Below are 24,197 nucleotides of genomic sequence, written 5' to 3' on the forward strand. Positions count from 1 at the left end.
GAATGAAGCTGAGCGGCGCGTGCGTGTCTGTCATCCTCAAGGAATCTTTGCTTTATTCAAATGAATTTGCTTTCCGCTTCCCGAACCGAGCCAAAGTCCATTTATGACGACACATGACCCCCCCCCCTACCGGCTAATTGACCTTAATGCATGCTGCATATTAATTAGGCGTTCATTTGCGAATGACGGTTGGAGCAGCAGACGTCGGTTTTGTTATTCATCCATCTGGATGCTAAACTCCCTTTCTTGCGCCCCCCCCCCCTCCAGTGACGGAGGAGTGCGAGGATGGACAGTTCCAGTGCAACAACAAAAGATGCATTCCCACCCTGTGGAGGTGCGACGATGACGACGACTGCTCGGACAACAGCGACGAAGAAAATTGCCGTGAGTGTCCGCGACGGGCGGGTGTCACGTGACGATGCCTTTTCCCAATGAAACAAAAAAAAAGTGAGCATAAAGCAGGATGATTAAAAAAAAAAACATAACATTTGGATGTGAGATGACGTGAGCGACACACACCTGCGTGTCAGATCATTAGGTACACGTGCTCACTCTAATGGGGTCCAATAGAAGATCTGTCAACATTTGATCAAAATGGAGATGTACTTTAGGATTATGAAATAATAATATTGCAATGGGTAGCGTTGGCTCCCTCACCACAATATCGGTCCGAAAAACTACAAATGAGTCGGAAGGAGAGCAGATATGCCAGCGCACCGCAGCAGCCAGCTAAAAGATGCGCCTACGTGGCGGCCATGTTGGTGGGGGCAACGTCCCCCGTCATAAGAGATGCACGTACAGTGGAGCTCGTTATTCGTGGGGGGGGGGGGGGGGACCGTGCCAGGCCGCGATCAGCCAATTTCCGCATCCAGCTGACACTCCCTAAAAGCGTGAGTGAATCTTTGCTATTTTTTGCACTTCCATCTGTGTATTGTATCCTTGCTGATTATGTCATGATATTGTCATCACAGCTGGCAAAATATGCGACCGTCTTGCAAGTTACGTTGCGATTCCCGTGCAGGCCTGGCTGATGCCCATTAGCCACCGCTACTTTTCTGCCCTCTCCAACGAAAACAAACGACACAGTTGACTGGAACGACTTGTGACTTGTCGCAAATTGCGGGCTGTACGTTTTCATCTGTCAAAACCCGACCGAGCATTATTATCTTTGCAAAGATTTGTTTTTGATGCGGCTCTTGTACTGGATTTTATGAGACTGTCCCTAATATTTTGCCCACCTGTACTTATTGCAATCAGATAATGTCACTGGACCTTTTTGCTAGCGTTACCTTTGAACTCATCTCGTTGTTGTTTGCTGGTCGACGCTGTATGTTGAAGTTTGAGCACACTTGGACAAAAAGAAAGATATGTGTCTTGAGTTGCTCACGTGACCTCGACAGGATGGGGAAATACTTCTTTTGGTTCTGGAACACGTGCAAATTGTTACCTCCCGGACCAATACTACATACAGTCTGGTTTTGGAGGGGCATCATTAGAGCGGTCACGGCTCCAGTTTCAGTCAGTGTTTGAGGGGTGTCGGAGAAGTTCCAGGATGATCCATTTCAAAGCTAATTTGCGAGTTTTCTCAGTCAGACGATGAACCAGCAGGTTAGGGAAGAGAGTCCGCCTCAGTGCGGCAAAAGAGGCTAAAGTTACGGCACGGCACCTCGTGGCTGCTTCGCCTTGTCAACGTTGCGGCTCATGGCGAGCATCTGACGGTTCCTGGTCGAGAAGAACATGGCTGCGCGGGAGCAGCCTCGTTGCTACCCCGACCTGACCCCGTCTGAACTTTGTTTTCCTTTCCCAAGCTCCGGGGGGGTCCTCGGGGGGGCACATCGAGACGGCTGTGACGGGCCGGGAGAATCCTTTCAGAAATGCTTGAGGCAGAGACAGAAAAGTCTGGGAAAGGGTGTCAGATTCCAGGCGGGAGGGGCCGGGGGGGCATACTCCTCAAGGGGAGGGTTTGGATTTGAAGTAGCTGTTGCGACGACGGTCCCAGAAGATTCCTGACATGCTTCGTACGATTGGAAACGAGCGACCGCGACGGTGTGGGCGCATCAACACCGATGGAGCGTCTCGGATGCGCCGTCGACACGAACAAAATGGACTTCTGGTTTCTTTCCTGACGGCGAGCCAGTGGCCTACATTCTTAAGGAAGGAGCGGCGAAGCCGTGCCAAAGCGCGTTTGGCGTCGCGCTGCGTTCTTTTGTGTCTGGGGCGATTTGGGCTCAGGAGGCAAACTTGCACCTCCTCACATGCACGCAGACGCTTTCTACCCGCGTTCCCGTTTGCCTGGAGCGCCGCGCACAATCCTGCTTCCTGAGCTGATCTACATAGCGACGCTTGTTTCTCTCACACGGCTGTTTCATCCCGAAAAATGAGTTTACACGTTTTGCTGGCTTCCACCGAATTTCGCAGCGTCGAAATGCAGCGCGACAGCCAGCGCAGGAAGACACGAGACGCCGTTGAGCTGGCCCTCCGTTCCAATTGTGTGCACACAAAGATCACGTTTACACTCCACGGGTGGTTGCAGTTTAGGCAATTCCACATCCAGACGGCTTACGCAAAATGTCATGCGTGACATCTGCCGTGACGCCTCCGACCAGCGCCGACCCAAAAGCGGCAAAATTTAAGCAAAAAAAAAAAAAACGTCTTTGTCATGCGCGCTGAACACACCTCAACTGTCGGCTCACTTTCAGAAATTAAATGTGAATTCCTTCATTTTTAGGTTTCAGGTTGGCGCCACGCTGGGATCAGCTGGTAAAGCGTTGGCCTCACAGTTCTGAGGTTCCGGGTTCGATCGCGGACCCGCCTGTGTGGAGCTCGCATGTTCTCCCCTGTGCTTCCGTGGGTTTCCTCCGGGTGGGCCCTCCGGTTTCCTCCCACATCCCCAAAAAAGGCAACATTAATCGGACACTCTAAATCGGGCGACTGTGTGATTGTGAGTGCGGCTGGTTGTCTCCACGTGCCCTGCGACTGGCTGGCGACCAGTTCACGGTGTACCCCCAGGGTTCGCACGCGTCCCTAAAAGTCCCTAAAAACCCCTAAATTTTCGAAGGTGCATTTAGGGGCTCCTAAAAGTCCTTAAAATCTGCGAAAACCGGTCAAGCCCCCAAAAAAGGCCTTAAATTATAAAAAATCAAAGGGAGGACCTCTTCCGCCAAAATTCTCCCTAAAAAAAAAAAAAAAATCATCTTTTATTGAAAAAAAAAAAAAAAAAAAACAGCCGGAAATTGTCAACGGAAGTCACCGGGTTGACAACGAGTCGCCATCTTGTCGTCGATATTCCATTGTTCATTTCCGTGAGTCGGCATTTCACTTCGTCTTCGTTGCGTCTTTCATCGATCCAACTTGTATCACGGGGAAGTGCGTTTTTCAAGCTGGTCGGGTTGAAAGTCAGGAGTTTGGAAGCTGGGTTCGTCGAGATGCAAAAGATCGGCACATGTTTTACTGCCATCTGTGCAAGCAGAGCTACCGGCGAGGAAAGATGGGCGTCAAAGCGCTGGAGTCGCAGCGGGGGGGGGGACGCGCTGATTTGGCGAAGACTCTCTCATCTTCCGTTGGTATGAATCTGTTTCTAAAATATAAAGATAGTGAAGCGTCAACTTCAGGCAGTGGTACGAGCACCTCCAGTTGTCCAGCCGTCGACTTCAACCAGCCAGAAGTCAGGCTCTGTGAACGTCGTTCAATACACGAAGGCGGACTGGTGAAAGGCAGAGATCGTGTGGACTTAAAAAGTGATCTGCAGCCGTCACAGTTAAAAAAAATCTCGTGAAAATAATTTGAACGTGTTTGCAGTCATGTTCCCAGACAGTGACATTGCTAAAAACTAGCACTGTGGGGAAAGGAAGACTTCGTACCTGGCCACATTTGGCATCGCTGCCCACTTTTCATCTCTACGGCCTCAAAGGCAAAAAAGCCAGAATAGAGACTGACATATCAACGCTTATTGAGGAGGCAGAAGAAAAGAGGAAGCTGAGGTTCATCACCGAGGCCAATGCACTCAGAGGCAGAGCCAAGGACAAGAGAGCCTCCTCGGAGGCACCGAGGAGCTCGACTCGTAGGGGTGCTGAGACAGACGTCGGGAGAAGACATTTGTGTGTGCATAGTTGCAATTGTAGTTAGAATCCGTTTTTCTGTATGTAGACTGTTATGTGAAGACGTTGACGATGGTCACATCAATGACAACTACCGCAAGGGGCGACAGGTGATCACTGTCGCAGGTACTCAGGTACCGGAACCTCTGATGAACCAAGAACAGCCGATGGCACCATTGGGTGAGTCTTTTTTCCTTACTCTTCGTTTCCCACGATGGCCCTAAATTTTTCGTGTCGGCCCTAAGGATGGCCCTAAAAAGCCCTTACATTTTTTTTGGGTTCGACTGAGGATCAACCCTGACCCCGCCTTCTGCCCGTTGACAGCTGGGATAGGGTTCAGCACTCTCTGCGACCCTCGTGAGGATAAGCGGCAAAAAAAAAAAAAAAATGGAAGGATAGATTTTAGGTTAGGATAAGTGATCGCCATCCACTTTTGTTACGAGTCACACTGATGCGTTCTCTCCGACTTTCGATCGATGGAAAAACATGTTGGGCTCTGTCCCTTGTTCCTTTCAACGTTACATGAGATTGTGGATGTGGTTTTGTTATTATTTCTGTGTTTGTGTGGTGAAGAGCGTTTGCCTTCCTCCGACAACATTTTGATGTCTTTTTTTGTGTTCTTTCAAGCGACGGCCACTTCAAAGTGGAAATGAAGTGCCGCACAGTGCACTTAAATCGAGGCCACGTACGTGCGTGGAGGCCTTTTCATTGACTTCAGAACAAGAAAACCAGTTTACTGCAGTAATCTTTCTCCATTTACTCCACTGCTACTTCCACCAGAAAAGACACTGATGAAGAGTATTCCAAAGATGCGTTTGCACATTGGCGCGCTTGCGAATTGTTTTTTTTTTTTTTTTTATCCCTATGACATCGCCAACTATTGGCCAGGCAGGCATATGACAGCATTTTCATCCTTTCTTGAAGCCAACTAAAAAAAAAAAAAAAAAAAAAAATAGTTTTGACTGACGCCTTGCTGTGTCAACGGTGTGGCCGTCCTCGTCGTGAGCGGCGGTCCTGGGCGGACTCGCGACCGGCTGAGGCTGTTCGGTGTCCTGACGGCTTTGGCAACTCACCAAATGCGTTAAGAAGGACTCTCAAGGGATTCTCAGCCGGTTGCCGCCGTGAATCTTTTCCGGTTGCACGTGCGGGCGAGCGCAGTGAAGTGCCGTCGAACGTTTGGCTTGTAAACAGAGAAATGACACATCTGCTCTGGCTTTGAGGTGATCTTTACATGAGATTGATGCTTTTACTGCCACAGTACAAACAGTTCGGTCCGGATTTCCACGACGACGTCGGCGACACCGCCGCCATGCTTTTGAAATAATCATCAATGTGCGGATATTGCGTCTATCAACTGCATTGACATTTGGTGCAAGTAGCACCATTTTTAGCGGCTTGAAAGTGTAGAAAAGGGCAGCGTGATGTCATAGTGACGAGAGGTTCTGGGTTTGAATCTCCCTTGGCGTCTGCTCGCTTGCTAAAACTTTGAAAGCGCCGATTAAAAAAAAAAAAAAAAGGCTGGTCGTGCTCTTGGCGATGTCCTGCCTCCTCATCCGCGTTGTCATCCCGCTAAAGGACCCCCAGACCGCATTTTTATCTCCATACGCGGCACCATCCCCCCACGGTCGCCCGCTGACCTTAAAGTCTCCGAATGCGCGCATTACATTCATAATCTCACCCACAATTGCGTGTGCACACCAGTGTATGCGCGGATGGACGTAAATTACGAGATCATAGATGTCAGGGCACTCTCGAATCACAGCGAAGATTACAAACTGCAATATGCGTAATCCCAAATGTATGCATTTGCCGGTCGAATTTGCTCAGAGTGAGACTGCAAAGAGGACTTTTGCGTGGGGGCAACGGCGACGTCAGCCTCCGCAACACAACAAGAAAACGCTGCCTCCTTCTTCTTCTTCTTTCGGCTTGTCCCTTTCGGGGTCGCCACAGCGTGTCATCTCGGATGAACGCACATATATGTTTGGCACAATTTTTACGCCGGATGCCCTTCCCGACGCAACCCTTCTCAGGGGGTGGAGGCCCCAGTGGGATACGAACCCACAAACGCTGCCTCCAATTTGCATCATTTCACAAGGTCTCGTGTTATCCTCGCTCTGATTAGTGATGTTCGTGCATCCTTTTGCGCATCTGCTTCCTTCCTTTTCTCTCATCTTTAGACGTGGTAACGACCTGCTTCATTGGTCTTCATGAATTTAACATCTGCAACTGCGCGGGCGGGGGAGGGGGCAGACTGGGGTCGGCAATACAGGGAGTCCTCGGTCTACGACTGAGATCGGTTCCGACAGTAGCGACTTAAGTCGGATTCCGCCATTAAAGTCAGGATTTTCATCAAAATATTTTGTGTAAAAATTGAACATTGAAATGAACAAGATGATGTAGTTAGCCTTACTGCTGAAAAGGTGGCTGGAGAAGAAGAAGGGGAGGCTGTGCTGCGCTATTGCCAAGGAACCTGGTTGGTCCTCAATCCTCTCCATCTCGACAAGTCTCAAAGAACCTTGTTTTGTGATCACTTTATCCGACATGGGACCAGAACCCTTCACGTGCTCTAAACTACGGCCTTTGTCTTTAATAATTGTGACCGACTGAAGCCCTGGTGGTGTCGGTGTCTCTCCTTTCGCCGATCTTTTTATGATTTTGAGCTCCGTTTCCATGGTAATGGATTTTCTTATGGCTTCAGAGGCATCGCTGAAAGTCACAGCTTTCTTCTTTGGGGTGATAATGTCGAAAAAGGAGGGCAAAAAATGCGAAGAGACTCCCGGCGCACAAACACGGACAAGCATTAGCCAGACAAAATGGCGGACGGGGACGGGCGTTGTCAAGTCGAAACGTCTTAGGCGGAGAGCGTCTTAACCCGAGGACTCCCTGTAATCTCCCGTCACCTCCATACACACGACCGTCTGATACGAAATGTTTAACTCTTTGCGAACTTTCGCGTCTCGGTGCGGCTGCCAGTACGACTCCCACTAGCGCCGACGCTGTTCCGAGGATGCCGAGCCGACAAGCGACGCGGAGACGCTTGGGTTTGTTTACTCGGCGAGGGCCGCAGGCCCGTTGCGCCGGGTGGGGGCCTCGGTGCAGCGGGCTCAAATTCATCATTAGCAAGTCTGCAAAGTCCCAAGCGAGCTATTAGCTAACATGAGTTTGTGTGGTGCTAGCAAAGATGGAGAGAGAGAGAGAGAGAGAGAGCGGAAGTCATGGCCGGCTGTCAAACATCAGCCAGTGTCAAACTTTTGCCTTTTGACCCCCCCCCCCCATGCATCTATCCTCACAAATGCTCAAATAGAGGCCATTCTTGCTTCATTACCGCTGCTAAATGGCACATTTCATAGCGGAGAGTCTTCGCACGCCTAACGTTACATTTTTAGTTTTCCTCTCGAAAAGATTTTTTTCTTTTCAATTGAGTTGTTACAGGTTAAAGGTCAGATTAATGGCGGGTGAGGAATAAACATTTTGAAATGATTTCTCTCTGACGTCAATTTTTTTTTTTTTTTTTTTATTGCGTCACAAAAAGCTGGCATTTGAACAGGGGTGCTTAGACTTTTTATATTCACCGTACCTGCCACTTGAATTTTATGAAGTGCTGTAATCGGGTCTGGCAGAAATAATCCACCGTGTCGGTGCCGTCAGCCGCAGGAGGAGATATAGAACAATACTCAAAGCGGCAGTTTAACCAACACTCGGCTGATAATAAATCATCGACGCTTCCACTTTGTAGCCCGCTCGACCTCAAAAAATGGAATCCTCCATTTTCAAATCAATTCAATGACCTTGCGCCTCCTCCATTTTCAAATGCTAGATGTCATATCAGAATCCAAAGGGCATTCCTTTGCCCGCGACAGCAGCGTGCCTTGCTGCCAAAGTCAGAACTCTGAAGTTTAGCGGAGGAAAGGTTGTTTTTTTTTTTTTTCTTCCTCAGAAGTGTTAGAAAATGTGCTGATATGAAGTTATGGTAATCGTTAGCGTGGAAATGGCTTTCTCCTGACCTCTCCTGCTCGGAGGAGGAAGACGACGATCAAAGTTCGGCTGCTAAGCTCAGCCCGGAGACGGACGGACGCGGGGGCTGCAGAGTAAAAACGCATCCGTTGACGTAAATGATGCGCGCGGACAAGCGGAAGAGAATCAGAGCGTTTCTGATTGGTCGGGATTCTGCAAAAAGAAAAACGAGAGCCTGTGGAAAGGAAAAGAGCTTCCTGGGATGTTTTGGGGTGGGGGGGGGGGGGGGCAGCGCAGATGGGCGGTTCAGATATATTAAAAAAAAAAGACGACCCCCACCAACCCGCAATGTCGGAAAGGTCAACTTTTGGAGGTTGGTCGCAAACTGCAATTGTGTACCGCATGTCGGGAACTGAAGAGCGATGGCTCCTCATCCCCCAGAGATTTAGTCGGAACCGTCACCACGGCAACAAGGTCACAAACCGCAACGGCCGCTGTAGTTAACGACAACATCTATTCATTTAAATCCTTCCCACAATAAAAAGATCAAATGATGTGAATGGAAGATTATTATGATGAGAAATATGATGCAAGTAGAAAAAAAAAAAAAATTTTTCTATGAGTCAAATTACAGTAGCGTTTTACCACTTTTGGACGCAACTCATTTATCTTATATCTGATATTTGTTTGTCATTTTTATTGTTTTTATGCCGTTTTAAATGCGTTATCTTTGTTTTCAAATGCTTTTAATCATGTAAAGCACAAAATGAAATGCGCAATACAAATAAATTTGCTTTGGTTTGTTTATCTCATTAAAAAAAAATAGAAAAGACAATTTGAGAAGATTGGATTTTCTTTTGAATTTCTAATTGAAATTTGCCGCACGTGCATGTGCCCCCCCCCCCCCCAGCTGAGGTTTGAGTTCTCGCCTTTGCAGGGTCTCAAAGATACCCCCACTTGTCTTTGGTGCTCTTAACATCAATCTGGGCTATTTTTTATATATATTGTTATCAAATTACCATGGAAATGGACGCAACTGAATGTTTGAAGTTTTATTTGTAATGCGCGATTCACTACCTCGTTTTATTTTTCTTTAGTTCAGTCCGGTGAGCTACTTTCTTTCTCACTTTCCCGATCGATTTAAATATATTTCTGAAAAAACAGATTTGCTCCAATCACCTCCAAGGTATTGGTAATGAACGATATTCGGCGATGTGAAGACACTGATCAATTTAATTGCCTCGCACAATAATTCAAATATAAATATCCCCGCGCCACACTATTTCTATAAATCTCGACAAGTTTTTTCAAATGAACAAGATGGCCTCCAGCATGCTTGCGACCCTTGTGAGGAGAAGCGGTAGAAGAAAATAGATGAATGAACACTTGCTATTATTGCTGTTCAGTTTTTGCCACACCGTGGAAGTAACAGTCAATGACCAATCAAAGCTACTGAAGGGACCAATGTTGTGTCGCAACCCTCAGTTTGGGCGTGGGAGAACCCATTGCGACCGTACAACGTTTGCAACTTTTGTAGTTGTTGTGCGCTTGACGGATTGTTTTTTTTTGTTTGTTTGTTTGTTTTTGTTTTTTCCCCAGCACACTTGACCTGAAGTCCATTTCCTCACATTTTTCCTCATCCCTCCTGAGTGCAGCGTCTGTCTAGTGTTTTTGTAAATGGAGCAGAATAAAATAAAAAGGGAACATTTTCACCTTCAATTGCACAAAATCAGCGAGAGTCTCTTGTCGCAAGCTTGCAGGAGCGCACTGTGCGAGGCGTGTTTGGGTTGGCTTCAAAGGCGGAGCGAGTCTTAGTGATGCCGCCTTCTCGCTGGGAGCAGATTTACTCGAGCGAGATATTTGACCTCCGGCGGTATTACGGTTATGCAAATTTTTTTTTTTTTTTTTTATCTGCGGAGGAAAATGTCTAATCTTCATTTTAGTGGCTTGTCACGGCAATTTGAAGGCTCGAGTCTTGAGGCCGCCGAGGAGGCTTGGGCGAATTCCGTCTGTAGCTGGCATTGAGCTCCGCGTTATTGTGGGGTGGGGGGGCCTTCGCGAGGCAGATTTACAGGGAGAAAAGAAAGAAAGAAAGGGAGGGAGGGGGGGGGGCGACGGCGATACTGTCTCATTTTCTGCTCTGGCTAAAAGGCTAATCTCCTAATTCCCATTAGAGTTCATCCCCTCGGTGAAATGGTTCGATTTCCTTACACTAGGCCAAGTGCGCTCTCGGCCGTCCCGCCCGTGTTTCCCGTCTGCGGCTCGTATTGTGAAATGTGAAATGATATTGACGAAGTGTACCTCGTGTTGTCCGCGTGGCTTGGACCAGAACAATGCCATTTTTGCTTTTGGTGCCTTTTCATTCCAGAGCAGTTTTAGGATCCACGCAAGCTCGGACCTTCCCAAGTCAAACAATTTTTGTGACCTCCCGCAAACTGCTTAATTTAATTAATCATTTATTAAAAACTCTTAATGTGTGATAACAACAGAAAGGTCCCAATTTCCACTGATGTAAAGTCGCAATAGCTACAGCGATCGCCGTGGCCAGCTAAATTATGTACATCGTACAACATCAACAGCAAAGAGGAAAAGAATCATTTGCAAAGAGAGAAAACCAGGACATCGACGTCCCCTGTGATGATTTCAGTAGTCTGAGTTCTTAATGAACTGGAAAATGGGATCAAAAATTCCATTCTTTCCAACCGCGTACTGTAAATATTTGAATGCGCTAATAGCTTTTTCAGCTTTGTAGTGTTGGCTAAAAATGCAAATTTCTTTTCTTCAAGCCTGCGTTTACTTTTGGCTCAAACTTCAAGAACTCAACAATTTTGAAAGTGTAGCTCACAGTCTTAGAAAGTCGACTTGATCCCAGCCACGAAAGCAGCAGAAAAAAAAAAAAAAAAAAAGATATTGCACTTGTTTTATTTTATGTCACGAGCCATCAGTGTGGAGGAGGACCCGAATGGAGGACTCCGAGGCAAAGGCATAATGTCCAATGGGTTTTATTTCTGAAGTAGCAGTACACGGTGCAAACTCAATGAACTGGCAAATGTCCGTGATGAAAACGCCAACATAATGTAAATACATTGCCAATTAAAGTGCCGAATCCGCAACTGCGATTGCCAGAGGTGGCACCGCCCAGAGTCCCCTCTTGGCAGTGGTCCAGCCCTGCTCATGACAATTTTCCTTGGTGGGTGTCTTTTTATGTGCGTTATGTACTTTGTGAAATATAAGTAGGTGGCGGTAAACTGTCTTTGCTGGTTTGAAACCAGTACATGTGTGTTTTTATTTCTTGACAAACGAAGGCACAGTGTTGGTTTCAGGCTTCAAACCTGCGTGTACTTAAAACGTATGCGGCCAGCCGCCTTTTGTCTCGGATGGACCGAAACCGGACATGCGGGTGTCACGCAAAACCCCAGCAGATTGCGTACAGCAGATCCAGCAGAATCTTCAAACCAGGAGAAAGGCGCGTTGGGGACTTCATTCCGGAGGGGGTGCGACGGGAGGGGCGCCAGCCAGCCGAGTTGTCAGCTGTCCTGCGAAACCATCAAATGAGGACCAACCGCCTCGCGCCGTTTCCTTTGGGGAAGGTTTCGGCTCGAACTTGTCTCGTAGCTCCAGACCTGCGTTTCGTCCTGAATGCGTTTACTTCTTTGTGGCCGAAAACGAGGCTGCCGGAGTTTGGAGGCAGCGGCTCTTAACTGTGACGAGCTCTTATCGATTTCTCCGACCAGGGAGGAGCCAACCACAACTGCCCAGCGGGATTAGTTTCATCGGGACGTTTACTGTGCTGCGCCTCATTCATGAAAAAAGTGGGATTTTTGGCCGCTTGACAGCTGCGTGACCCTCGCTACCAGTTCAGACGGGATCGGTTGTCGCACCGACCCGCTGTTAAAAAGCGCCTTTCCTTCTGCTCGAGACTGTCATGATCATAATGTCTATTTTTGCTCCGAGTTGTCCACAGTGGACTGTTTGACGCCGCCGGGAAGTAACAGGGACAAATGCTTTGCCATAAATAAGTCGGTGCATCAGTTATCTCGAATCTGCACACACACGCCTGACTTTGGTGCGTGCAGCGCGGGATCGATTCCCGCTCAGTGACGGTGCCGACATCTGCCCCGCGACCGCCTGGCGACCAGTTCAGGGCGTGGTCCGCCTTTTGCCCGACGCTAGCGGGGATAGGCTCCGGCTTTCCCCGTGACCCTTGTTGGGGATAAGCGGCTTGGATCATGGATGGACGGAGAGGGAAAAGCCAATAGTGGGCGAGACCTTGAAGGACTGATTTGGATTTTGGCGACATGGAGGAATGTGAGCCAGAAGTGTCTGAATGACGACGACAAAACTGCTACAGAGACGCGAGATATTCCCCATCCACGGCCATTTCGGAAAATTCTTTGTTTTAGTCCCAAGCTGTAGTACAGAGGTAGAGAGTACGACTGCTTTTATATCGTCTTGCCATTTTGTCTTTCAGCAGTTTCTGTGGAAACGCGAGCTGAAGTGAGGTCAAACTTAGCTTTGCGGGGCTTGCCTGCGATTGCATTTTTTTTCCATTTGATTTGATGTTGATTTTTGTTTGTTGCTTGACCCACCGTCCACGGTCCCCGCTGTTGTCCTCAAGCCGCCTCGTCACGTCTCGGACATGTTGAGCGTGCGTCCACCTTCGAGATTTGCTCGTGTTCCCCAAGCGAATCCCTTCCAGATTTTTCTGAACCAGAAAAATCACAACTTAACCGAAGTCCACGCGTGCAATCGGCGGGCGGCAGTCTTGACGTCTGCTGGACTTTACAGCCGCTTCGCGTCATTCGTTGGTCATTCTCCGGATGCGCGTCAGCAGTCAACCCGCACAGCGGGAATGCGTATTTCATTCTGGTTCCGTGACCTACCGCGGTGCAGCCTTCATGAGAATACGTCACCAGCGTGAACAAAGGAAACGTGTGCGTTACATCACTCGGAGCCACCCGTGCGTGCGTAATCAAATACTATCGCTGGCGGTCATAGCGGAATTAATCATGAGTCTGTATTGTCTTCAGATGTGGGTCATGCCGCGTATCTCAGCGCAAGCAACGTGAACTCCGGCTTTAGAAAATAACGCGTCGCCGGTTGGGGTGAAGGATCGACGCCATATCCGCCCCGTAATTTTGAATCAACCAATGAGTTCTTTCAAGTTGTAGCTTCGGTTTCTGACGGCGGCCCCTCCGAAGACAAACAAGCCCTCAACTTCAAATAAATGCTCATCAAATTTAAGGCAAAGCGACAAAAAAAGCGGCCTCCCAAATCTGATCTCGACCCCTTGAGTTCACCAAGGTTTGCTGTTGCGACACGATTGTCTCCAGTGGGTCATTCTCATATTTCATTTCATTTCACCTGATTTTGACCGTTTGCTCTCTATTTACCGTCGCCCAGGGGTCACCAACGCGGTGCCCGCGAGGACCATATCAGGCCCCCGCCCCGTATGTTGTAAAAATACCGTACGCCACAAATTGTTACCATCATTTGTGCTTTAAATTCAGAATCCGACCTGCTTATGTGAAGTACAATTTTATGTCATTTACGACAATAAATGAAAACACAAATATTTTATGTACGTGCGATGAACTGAGTCTGAAATTTTCCGCAAACGGGTCACGTCGCCCTTCATACGATCTGTGCTCACGAAGTCACCCTCGGCCTCAAAAAGGTTGCCGAGTCCTGCTGTAAACGGCTGGTTTAATCCAACTCTTCTGTGGTGTTTGCTGCGTCGATCTCCAGCTTCATGAATCAAGATTTCAGGTCAAGGTGGACGTCACCGGCCGGTCCGGGTTCAGGCATCGAGGCAGCGCCGATCTCTCGCCGTGCGTGGCCGAGCTGAACTCGACCACCTTAACTCTAAATCACTCTCGGGCGATGCCGGAGGGAGCCAAGAGCCAAGAGCGAAGAACTCCGCGCGGCCGACCATTTCCGTGCGCTAATTCGATGAAGTTGTAAAACGCTGAGAATGTGCTCCGAGCAGACCTCTGCCGGGCAGCTGCTCACCTTTACCGACTGAAGCTCACGGGAGGATACGGTGTGCCAAATTCTGGATATTTATGACACGTCCTGGAAGTGCTGCTCCTGCCTCCGACGGTTATGCTGCCAAATTTCATTTGGTTTGACACTTTGCATTTGGTCTCCATAAAACACTTGAATACTCTGCCAAAATGGCGCTCTGACTCCCTTCCCCTCCCTTTTTTTTTGGGGGGGTGGGGGGGGGGTATCAGCTGTCTTGCTTTCTTTTCAGTCTTCTGTAACGTTTTCCTTTCGCCTGCCCCTGATCAGCCTTCTGTTTTTTAAACGCGCGCTCATTTAAAAACCAAAGTCACTGCAAACAGATGGCTCGTCATGGCCTGCGTAATTATTGCCACGTGAACGGTGACCCCCGCCCCCACCCCCCCAGATCTTGACTCAAATCAGTAGCTGGCTTGCTTGGACCGGATAAGAAGCAAACGTGATCCTGTAGGGTCGGCTGGAGAACGGCAGAGGACGCGTGTTAAGTCAGGCTCGGAACGGCAACATTTTGCGCATGTGATGTATTGCGGAACATCCAATCGCAGCTTCCCAATTCGTGCCGCGATCTGCGTTTTTCAACTAGAATGTTTGTTTTTTTTTTTTTTTTTGCAAACACCAGCCGCTGCCGTGAAATTCAGAAACAGAAAATGCAAAATAAATTGTTCCCACAAGGAAGAAAGCCGCAGTGATTCGACATCGACTTCAACGAACGTCTGACTTCGTAAAATGTCAACATGGCCAGAATCGTGCAAACTGATTTAAAAAAAAAAAAAAAAACGCAATACAAGCAATTAAAAAAAAAAAAAAGTTATACCCGGACAGAGAACTATCCATCCATCCATTTTCTTTGCCGCTTATCCTCACGGCTCGCGGGGCATGCTGGAGACCTATCATTGCTGTCAATGGGCAGGAGGCGCGCTACACGCTGGACTGGTCGCCAGCCAATCACAGGGCACAGAGAGAGAGAGACAAACAGCCACACTCACAATCACACCGATGGGGCAATTTAGAATGTTGAAACAATGTTGCGTGTTTTTTGGGGAAGTGGGAGGAAACCGGAGTGCCCACCCGGAGAAAACCCGCACAGGCACGGCGAGAACATGCAAATTCCACAGAGGCGGGTCCGGGATTGAACCCGGGACCTCAGAACTCTTCAGGCCAACAAAAGGATGTGAACTGAAATGAAGGCGATGAGATTGTAACGTACGCTCGGGCACAAACGTGATGCGCAGCGATTACAAGGAATTCAGACAACAAAAGAAAAACTCAGGACGTAAAAATAAGATCAGGAAAGGACGTTGGACGAACTGCTTGGACTTGGGACACGAGCGATGTCACGATGTCAGTTTATATGCCAAGAAAAGGGGAAAGACGATCGATGGCCGAAGTTTCGTTGTCTTGCCGAGGTTTGAGTTTGCGGAAAAGTGACCTCGGCCTCCCTTTCACGCGGCTTCCTTCTCCCTGTGTGCAGCCCGCAAAACGTGCGCCCCCGCAGAGTTCGCCTGCCTGAACGGTCAGTGCGTCCCCGGGCGATGGCGCTGCGACGGAGAAGCCGAATGTCCGGACGGTTCTGACGAGGCAGAGGAGACTTGCAGTAAGTCCAACGTCTTCGCTTGACTTCGTTCCGATGTTTGTTGCTGACTGGCAGGGATTGTTGATCTTTTGACAAGTCTGTGTTTGTCTGTTTCTTCATTTATTTCCACTTGTAGTTGGATTTTCCAAAAATTGAACCATGAGTTATTACAGAGCTTCGAACAGACCAAATCTTTTGAGACGCATCTTGCAAAGCTAATGTAAAGAAATATGTAACGTGTCCTTTGCCACGTGGTCACAGGGGAACCGCTAACGTTGAATACAATCAGATCCGGGATGCTTTTCACCCAGAACGACTGATTTTCATAATCGTTGTTCTGTAGCGCCGGAGAAAAGGAGTCGGAGGCGGAGTGTCGGACACAGAAACAGAACTTGCTTTATTGTTCGACATCACCAAACTACTCGCATAACGGCGGGAACTCTGTTAACCTTTCCTCCGGAAGCGCAACAACAAAAACAGTCCGTGCGGAACCCCGCACCCCAACTCGAGGTCCCGCGGGTGAATTATGTAAACACCACAGTTCCGCTGGCCTCTCTTTGGCTCATTTGGATCCGATGCAAAAGTCGTTCAAGTCCACTCTCAGCGTTCTGTGTCTGATGGAATACGATCACGTCTCCTTGAATGACAGAAGCGCAACTTTCATTCAAATGACGTTGTTTTTTTTTTCTTCTTCTTCTTCTTCTTTTTAAATGAGCTGAACCGTCTGACGCACTGTCGAGTTGAATTCTTTTGACGTTGCGGGTGTCGCGCGGTCAGACGCTGCCAGGTATTCATCTGCCGTGGAAACGCTTTCATCCCGCTCCGTTAATTTCCCTCGCCACCTCGCCTCCCGCTCGCTCGCCCACGCGAAAGCCGCCGATTACCTGCAGCACCGAGCGGCGGCTCTGCGGCTGTCAGTCAGCGAGACGCGCCCACGCCGCCGACGCCGCCGAGACTCGGATGCGTCCGCCGCGCCGCTGAGAGGCTGCGCGCGCTGATTTGTTGTTTCGGTTTTTGCTCATATCTGATTGGGGCAGCATGTCTGACTTTCGGCAAAGCTGGTTTATCTCTCCGAATTCTTTTCAAGTGGGACATCGCCAGCGACAAATGCATTTCATCTGAAACGATTCGTTTTCACTCGTCCAGAAAATCCCGCAACAATAACCGAGTCATCATTGATTTTATCAATCGACCACATTTGACATCCCTCAAAGTCAATAACAGCAACCAAATAATTGGAAAAACACTCGGAGTAAAATAAGAGCACATTTCAATAAAACAATCTGTCAGTTTGGAAGCTTACTTGGCGGAGTTGGTAGCAAAAGGCGGAAGATCCACTTGCAGGAAAGCAGGAAGGCAAAAAAAAAAGTCCTGGGAAAGGTTTTATTGGCAAAGAAACAAAAGAGGCAAACAAGGTTCACGGAAAACTAGAAATACTTTATCTAGATTGAACCACAAACTTCCCAATCAAGCAAGCGTTCAACACTGCATGAAGGGAGACAACCAGAACCGGAGAAGGTCACCGACGAGACAACGAGGCACGCTCGGAAGAGGCACGAGTAGCCGGAGGGAATCGATTGTGAGAGGCGAGGGACGCGCATCACCGGAATCCATGCGAACGGAAACCGAACCGGCAAGACCTGAACACGGGAAAGGGGAAAACGGGACACAACAACATGAAAGAAAATGGAAAATATAATCCAAACCACAAAAGCGCAGATCACGACAGACTCGGTTCAAATGCCGTGCGGCGGCGCCGCCGTTTGCCTATTTTGAGGAGGAATGAGGGCATTAAAAGGGAAGTCACCATTTTTAGCCTCACCTCGCTGGGCTTTGAGAAGCCCGAATGCGATTCCCAGTATGCATCTCGACTGGTTTTTCTTTCTTTGAATAAAGCACTAAAGTATACTACTGTACAGTACTACCAAAATAAATCATGAAAGCAATATTTGTCAATACGGACACCAGACCGTTTCGATAGTGACCGATTTCGACTGTGAGGCTGGAAATGATTGATCGGCTTTTCGATGTGTTGTTTTCTTTTTGCGGCTGGAAAAGTGCACGGAATCTTGGTGGAATTGCACATTTTAGCCTTTGTAGGATTAAAGGATAACTGACAAAAAGACGGCTAGTGACGTAAACAAACAACATTTGTTAAAATAATAATATTTAGATATGTTTCAAAGAACCACAGTCACCAATTGTCAACTGGACCCGCATGATGTAAAAAAAAAAAAAAATCGTCCATTTTTGAGCATTTTGTGACGTTTTGTAAATTTCGACCAAATGTTTGTCTTTTGAGGCACTTTGACCTTGAATTTAAAAATTGAAACGTGGCGTCATGTCTATTTTTGCCTCGTCTTCGTCCGTGTGCCGGTGGGCCGGATAAATAATGGAGGAAGGCGTCTCCCTCGGAACGTTAAGAGCAAGAAGGAAAACATAAAGTCGCCTCTGGTGTTTGTTTTCAGAATCCAATTAAAGATAAACAAAGTCATTCGGATCGCGCAATAAGAAGGCAAAAATCGGGACTGACAAAAAAGCCATTTCTATGGAAATGGCCGACTGCGGCCATTTTATTCAGATTTTCATAACACCAAGAAGTAAGCGAAAGGAGGTTCTGCACGCCAGTTTTCACTCAAGTCAAAGCAAATACAAAATCCAAACGAAGTCAAGAATAAATGAGCAGTTTGACTTGTGTTCATTCACAACCAGAATGCTACTCTTTGTTCCGTGAACTTGTAGTTGTTTATTGTACTATTTTGTGAATTTCATAGCGTTTCCCTTGGTCTGTACAGTACATGTGGACGTTAAATTTGTTGTCAGGGGCATGGCGTAGGCACTGCCCTGGGCGACGCTTCCTGTGAGGCGCATGGCCAGGCCACTGCTCTGGATGGTCACACAGCTGTGTTGCATGTTGGTCACTAATTCACACTCTTAATATAATGCCCTTGCCCCGGAGTCCTGCATTTGGCTCCGCCCCCCGTGCCGCTGGCTTATGACATTTGTCAAATGAGACTTCGAGCACTTTCTTTGATTCCATCGTCATTGTATTCTGGTTCCGGAGTGCTATGTGAGCAATTAAAGTGTTTCTTGAGCTAATCGGTTCTCAAGAAGGAGGAGAACGATTAAAAAAAAAAAAACGTTATCTTACTTTGGCATGTTTTGAACTTCTGATCCAGTTTGACTCAACCACTGTTACCCTTTGCACCTTTTGGTTGAAAACAAAACAAAAAAGGAAAGCAGAGTACCCAAACAAACGTGCCCAGGGTCTCACCCGGGATTTCTCGATCTTCGGTCCCTTTTGTTGACTATTCGCATGTGCGTCTCCCTCCCGAATGGAACGATGGAATCCATTTCGGCCGCGTCCGTATCCGGTCGGGCTGAATGTGATGTTGCGTAGTCATAAAAGGGGAAGAAAGACTCGAGGCTGGGAGGCTGGGCGCTCAAATGGCCCATTAACTTCATTTGACTGCTAAATGATGCGTCGTCAGTCTCTCTCTTTGCCAGTGGACAAAAACAGCAACACAACTGAATGCAACACTTAGCGTGACATATTTGTAAAGCTGTAAAAACCGTAACAAATTCAAGCTTATTTGGAACGGACACGAAAGATTTAAAAAGGCCGCCACGCCGATCTGTTCTGCTTTGCACTGCCTGAATCGCCCGGCTCGCGTCTATTTGCAATCTCTCGTTCAAGTTAGCTGGGAATGTTCTAATGATTGAATTTATTCGGAGGTTTGAGAGATCAGGAAGTCCAAAAAGAGGCATTCTTTTTCAAAGAGGATTAACTGCAAATGAAAAACAAATCTGCTGGCTATTTAGGGCGAGTTCTTGCTGTTAGCTGACTAATTTATTTCTTGCTAAATAATAACTGGTGGTCGGAAAATAATTTTCTTGGCCAAAGTGAAATGTCCCCAAGCCTCACATCTCTGACTGCAACGATTTGCTCTGAAATGAAAATTCATTCCATCAAAGGAGATCTTGTCGTGCTTTTTCACGCAAGGAGGAAGGCTGGACTCAGGACTTGCGCGCCGATCTTCGCTAGTTAGCGGAGGAACGCGCATGGCGTTACGCAAATGAGACAAACGGGCGACTGGATTGCGTTTAACAGGCGCCTCGTCGTACATTTCACACGTCGAACTCGAGTCCGACTCAATCTGGAGCCGAAGCAGGCGGCGCCACCGCCCGCCCTTGAAATTCTCACGCTCCGATTTCCTTCGCCCTTCAGTTCTCGTGCCGAGGCTTTTCGGACGCAGACATCTGTGCCATCGTCGCTCCGGCTCGCCAATTACACGCTGGAGTAGCGTCACGCCGCCGTGCGAAGAATGAAAAATGAATGAGGAACACGGGAAGAGGCGAAGCTCGTCATTTTTGGATTCAATTCGTGTGTAATTAAGCGGGAAGTGGGCCACGGCTGCCAGCTGTGCAGCTTCTCCTTGCAACCGTCCTCGCAAAGTCGTGACATCGTTTGACATCGTGCTATCGTTTCCATTTTTATTGGCCTTAGTTCCCATTTTTATTGGCGAAATATCCGTCACAGGTGGTGAGTGACGGCGTCCTGTTTGGTCGCGTCCGTCAGTTTTCAGCGAGGAAAACCTGACGTGTGAAGTCTTCAGTAGCACATCCAAAAGGGTCCCGCTTGGTTCAAGGTCTGGACTCTGCCACGCGGTCATTGCGACACAATAGTGGATTCGTTCATTTTCTTTCTTTCTTCCGAGTTTTTCGTTTTGGTCTTGAATTCGCTTCCAAATGGTGCATTCAGTTTGCTGCTTCGTGTAATCAAATGGCCTGGATCCTCTTGCAAATGTGCTTTTTTAGTCATACCGTGATAGAAATTAAGCGCCTCTGCTGTCATTTTTTTTTTTTTTTTTTTTTACACAGTCCAACTGCTTTCAAGGTGCAAGCTGTCGGATACAGTCAGAAAAACAGAAAGGGGTTTCCGGGGGCTGCGGTCCTTCCCGACGAGTGCGCTCGGCCAATGTGAAAACAAGATTTTCTCATCTCGGACTTTGATGCAACGCGCGTTTCCAATGCCGTGCGGAGGACTCGGGCCCGCCGACTCACTTTAATGAAGCGGTGATGTCTGACTCGTGTTTTGCTTTCTCACCTCTCGGGCCCAAAGACACGTCGCTGCGTTCGATTATTCCGCCGTTCACTCGGTTGCTTCTTCACGCTTGCGCGAAGAAAGGTGAGATTTCGGCGCCGAGTGCCGCTCTTCTCCACGCGGAGCAGCTTGAGCACTTGTCGGTTTGCAAAAAATAATAATAATAATAAAACAATCGCTCTCTACTGCTCTTGTGGAAGACCAGAAATAAACTCTCCTCCTTTTGTTTCCATCCATTCATTCATTCATTTTTTTACATCATTTCCTGTTTAATTCATGTTATTCGCAGGGCAGAAAAAAAAACCAAAATAATTCAAGCTTATCTTCCCACTGGTGGATGATTAGTAATTCTTCAATGAATTCAACATGCATATTTTTTGGAATGTGGAGTTTTAGAGTTGTTTAAATTGTGCAGGCGTACCAGTGTTTGAATGGAGAACTCCTCCTCCTCCTCCTCCTCCGACGAGGAGTACCACAGGCGATTCTAACTTGGAGGAGCAAGAAATGTCCACTTTTGGGGAGTTTTTTTGCGTGGAAGACAACGCACGACCGCCCTTTTTTTAAACTAAAAAAACTAAACCGCTGCTCAACGTGATGAATGTCCAAGACAACAAATCGCTGCACTGGAAATGAATCCTCGTTTATCACAGCACAGCGTCTTTGTCTCTTGAGTACATTTCTTTTATTGAAATGTACGGCCGGGCTCCTTCCCAAGGACAAAAAAAAAGCCTTTCGGTACATTATGTCTTTATGACATCACAAAATCGATATCTGACTCCCGGAGCGGTCCCCACCTGTTTTGTCGTGGCGAGGTTGGGAGGAATCGACCTCGCGCTTTATTTTGGAAGTCATCAGTCAAAGCGCGAGACGGGTCGTTACACCTTGGCGGCCGGGTGAATGCAAATTCTGCCGGCTGACCCGAATCCTCCTCCGTCCTTTTTTTCCATTTGCTGTGGGCGCCTCTGATTTTGCTCCGGGATAAGATTGTAAAAGGTCAGGGAGCGCTTTGCTTCTTTTTTTTCCTCCTGCTTTTATGAATTCCCTTTCGCCTAAAAGCGTCTCTCCGTCCGCTCGTCTGCTTTGTTTCCTCCTCTTGACTCATTTTATTGTTTTCCGTCAGGCCGCGTTAGTTTGAACATCAGCGGGATTCGTTCAGACAGGAAGTCATTACTCACAGACGCCGACCGACCGACTGTGTGGGGCTAATCAGAAAGGCTCTCTCTCTCTCTCTGTCTCGCTCTCTCTCTCTCTCTCTCTCTCTCTCTCTCTCTCTTTTTTCTTTTTTTTTTCTCCTCCCGCCGTCTTTCTTTCCAGATATTGCTGATTGTAATCAGTCGCTTGGATCGCTCGGCCATTCCGTTGGCTTCTATCTTCTCTTGACATTCAGCAGTACGCGTTGCACACTTGTGTGCGCCCAGAATTCTTATTGCCGACATTTGAAACCTTGTCAGTCCAGCGCACGAGTGGGAGATGCTCGTGCTGCAAGGTGCATTCGCTTGTTTTTTTTTTTTTTTTCGAGGTGTTGATCGGCTGTAAAATGGAATTACTGCAAGTATTTGCCCTTGTTATGAGCTATTGAGAAGCACTGCTGCAGTGATCAGTGTTTTTTTTTTTTAGGGGGTGGGGGCGGGGTGGAGGGCAGGCAGGCTTGGCTGCGTCAGCCCTTGTCACCACTTGGCCTCCCCGAGGCACCGGCTGCTTCTGTGGCCCGCCACGCCCGCCGCCTCACTGCTGTCACCTCTCGGGCCCCCAGCAACACTCGGCACTCCGCAAATGCGACATTTGTGCAAATATTGCAGCATTTGTGCGCTTCTCGTTTGCCACGTTGAGTTTCGTGTCGGGTTCGCATTGTGATCTTTCGGCTTCCAATTTGCTCTTCTGACGACGGTAATGCGTTTGTCACCATTAATGGCTCATATCGGTGATTCCCAAACAGTGTGCCGGGGTACATTAGTGCGCCGTGGCGTGAGCGCTCTTCAGGTGTGCTGTGGGAAGTTCTCCAATTTTATGTAATTGAAAAAAAAAAAAACCCCATTTATTCCAAGTAATAATGTATCTTTATTCATACATTTATGCCAGTGAGGCACAATGACAGACAGAACAAAAAAAAAAAAAATCCTCTTCTATTAGATGCCAGGAAGTACATACAATAATTTAATCGATCCATTTTTGGTGACATTTACGTTTGTTGGTGTACTTTTGTTGGATTTTTTTTTATTGTAAAATATGCTCTATAAAGGTTGGAAATCACTGGCTTATATGACATGCAAAATCCAAAACATATATGTATACCGTGTACATCGGGTTCTTCCAAATGAATCACAAGCGTGGCATTTTATAAAAATGTATTTTTTGAACCTCTTAAAATAAGTGTTGCACTTTAGTGCATCAATAATCATTCAAATCTGAATAAATGCAGCGGTAAAAATGGACACATTGGATTCAGATCACTTTTATTTTCAGAATAACCACAGCATAATACATGTACTTAAGTAATACCTTCTAATAATTTCGTCCTGATGTATGTTGCAACATTAGAAGTGAAATTTTCCTTGCACTCCAGATGAGAAGCAGTACTTTAACCTTCTCCCCACTCGCCCAGCGACCCACGATCGAGTTTACCCGCAACGTGGCAAGAGGCTGCATCGCCGACTTCTGCCTTCACCTCATCAATTCGTTTTTTACGCATGTTACAAAAAAAAAAAAAAAAAAGAAGCCGTTTGGGATGGTTTTTGTCACCAATGGCGCCACTGTAAACTCTCATTGAACGCTAAGATCCACGAAAAACGAGCAAACACATCTTGATTGACAACTGTGGGCGGGAGGGGCGCTGATGAGATTTAAAAATATCGCGTGAAATCACCACAGATCGGTGAGACGGCTCATCGGCGGAATCTTTGATTTGGTCGCGGGCAGCTCCAGGCTGCACTGTGAGCAAAGATGTATAATTAACAACGTGCGTCATAACAAACGCGGTGTAATCTGGATCAAACCCACCCGCCGCCAAGCGCGACAGATTGGCAGGCTGCTGAGTCGTTCTGCGGATTTGCAGACGAGTGTGCATTTCCTCCTCCTCCTCCTGAAAAATCCCCCCCCCCCCAAAAAAAAAAAAAGAAACCACACAACAGCAAACTCAATTTTTGTTTGACTAATCCTGCAGTTTTAGCTGCATCGGGAGGGGGATTCCTGGCGTGTCCCGCCGTTCGTTTCCGTCGAAAGGACCCGCTGCAGTTAATCGCTTTCCATCTCCTGCCCACAGGCAAGCAGACTTGCCCACCCGACAAATTCGACTGTGGGGGATCCAATAAGTGTGTGTCGCTATCGTGGAGATGTGACGGCGAGAGGGATTGCGAGAACGGGGCCGACGAGGAGGACTGCGCATCTGGTGAGTTTAAAAAAGAAAATTCATCCATTTCTGGAGATTTGACTTGACTCCAAAATGCAA

General features: G+C 47.7%; 1 protein-coding gene and 1 long non-coding RNA gene across 9 annotated transcripts in view; both read left to right on the forward strand.

Annotated features, from left to right (window-relative positions):
* LOC133510701 (low-density lipoprotein receptor-related protein 8-like) overlaps positions 1-24,197 on the forward strand; it is a 44,123-nt gene that overhangs the window by 230 nt on the left and 19,696 nt on the right. For 6 of the 8 annotated variants that reach the window (XR_009797687.1, XR_009797686.1, XR_009797685.1 and 3 more), the window contains exons 2-4: positions 268-384; positions 15,547-15,669; positions 24,012-24,137. Coding sequence is in view for 4 of the 8 variants with exons in the window: in XM_061838933.1 (XP_061694917.1) it covers positions 268-384; positions 15,547-15,669; positions 24,012-24,137 (366 nt within the window). In the remaining 4 variants the exon portion in view is untranslated. Of the gene's footprint in view, positions 1-267; positions 385-14,917; positions 15,417-15,546; positions 15,670-24,011; positions 24,138-24,197 lie in introns of those variants that run through there. The other 2 variants (XM_061838936.1, XM_061838935.1) reach the window with 2 other exon arrangements.
* LOC133510704 (uncharacterized) lies at positions 827-1,271 on the forward strand. The gene is made up of 2 exons (XR_009797689.1): positions 827-890; positions 972-1,271. It is a non-coding gene; the product is annotated as an uncharacterized LOC133510704 (long non-coding RNA).

The sequence above is a fragment of the Syngnathoides biaculeatus genome, chromosome 13 (genome assembly GCF_019802595.1).
Source record: "Syngnathoides biaculeatus isolate LvHL_M chromosome 13, ASM1980259v1, whole genome shotgun sequence".
Classification (NCBI taxonomy): Eukaryota; Metazoa; Chordata; class Actinopteri; order Syngnathiformes; family Syngnathidae; genus Syngnathoides; species Syngnathoides biaculeatus.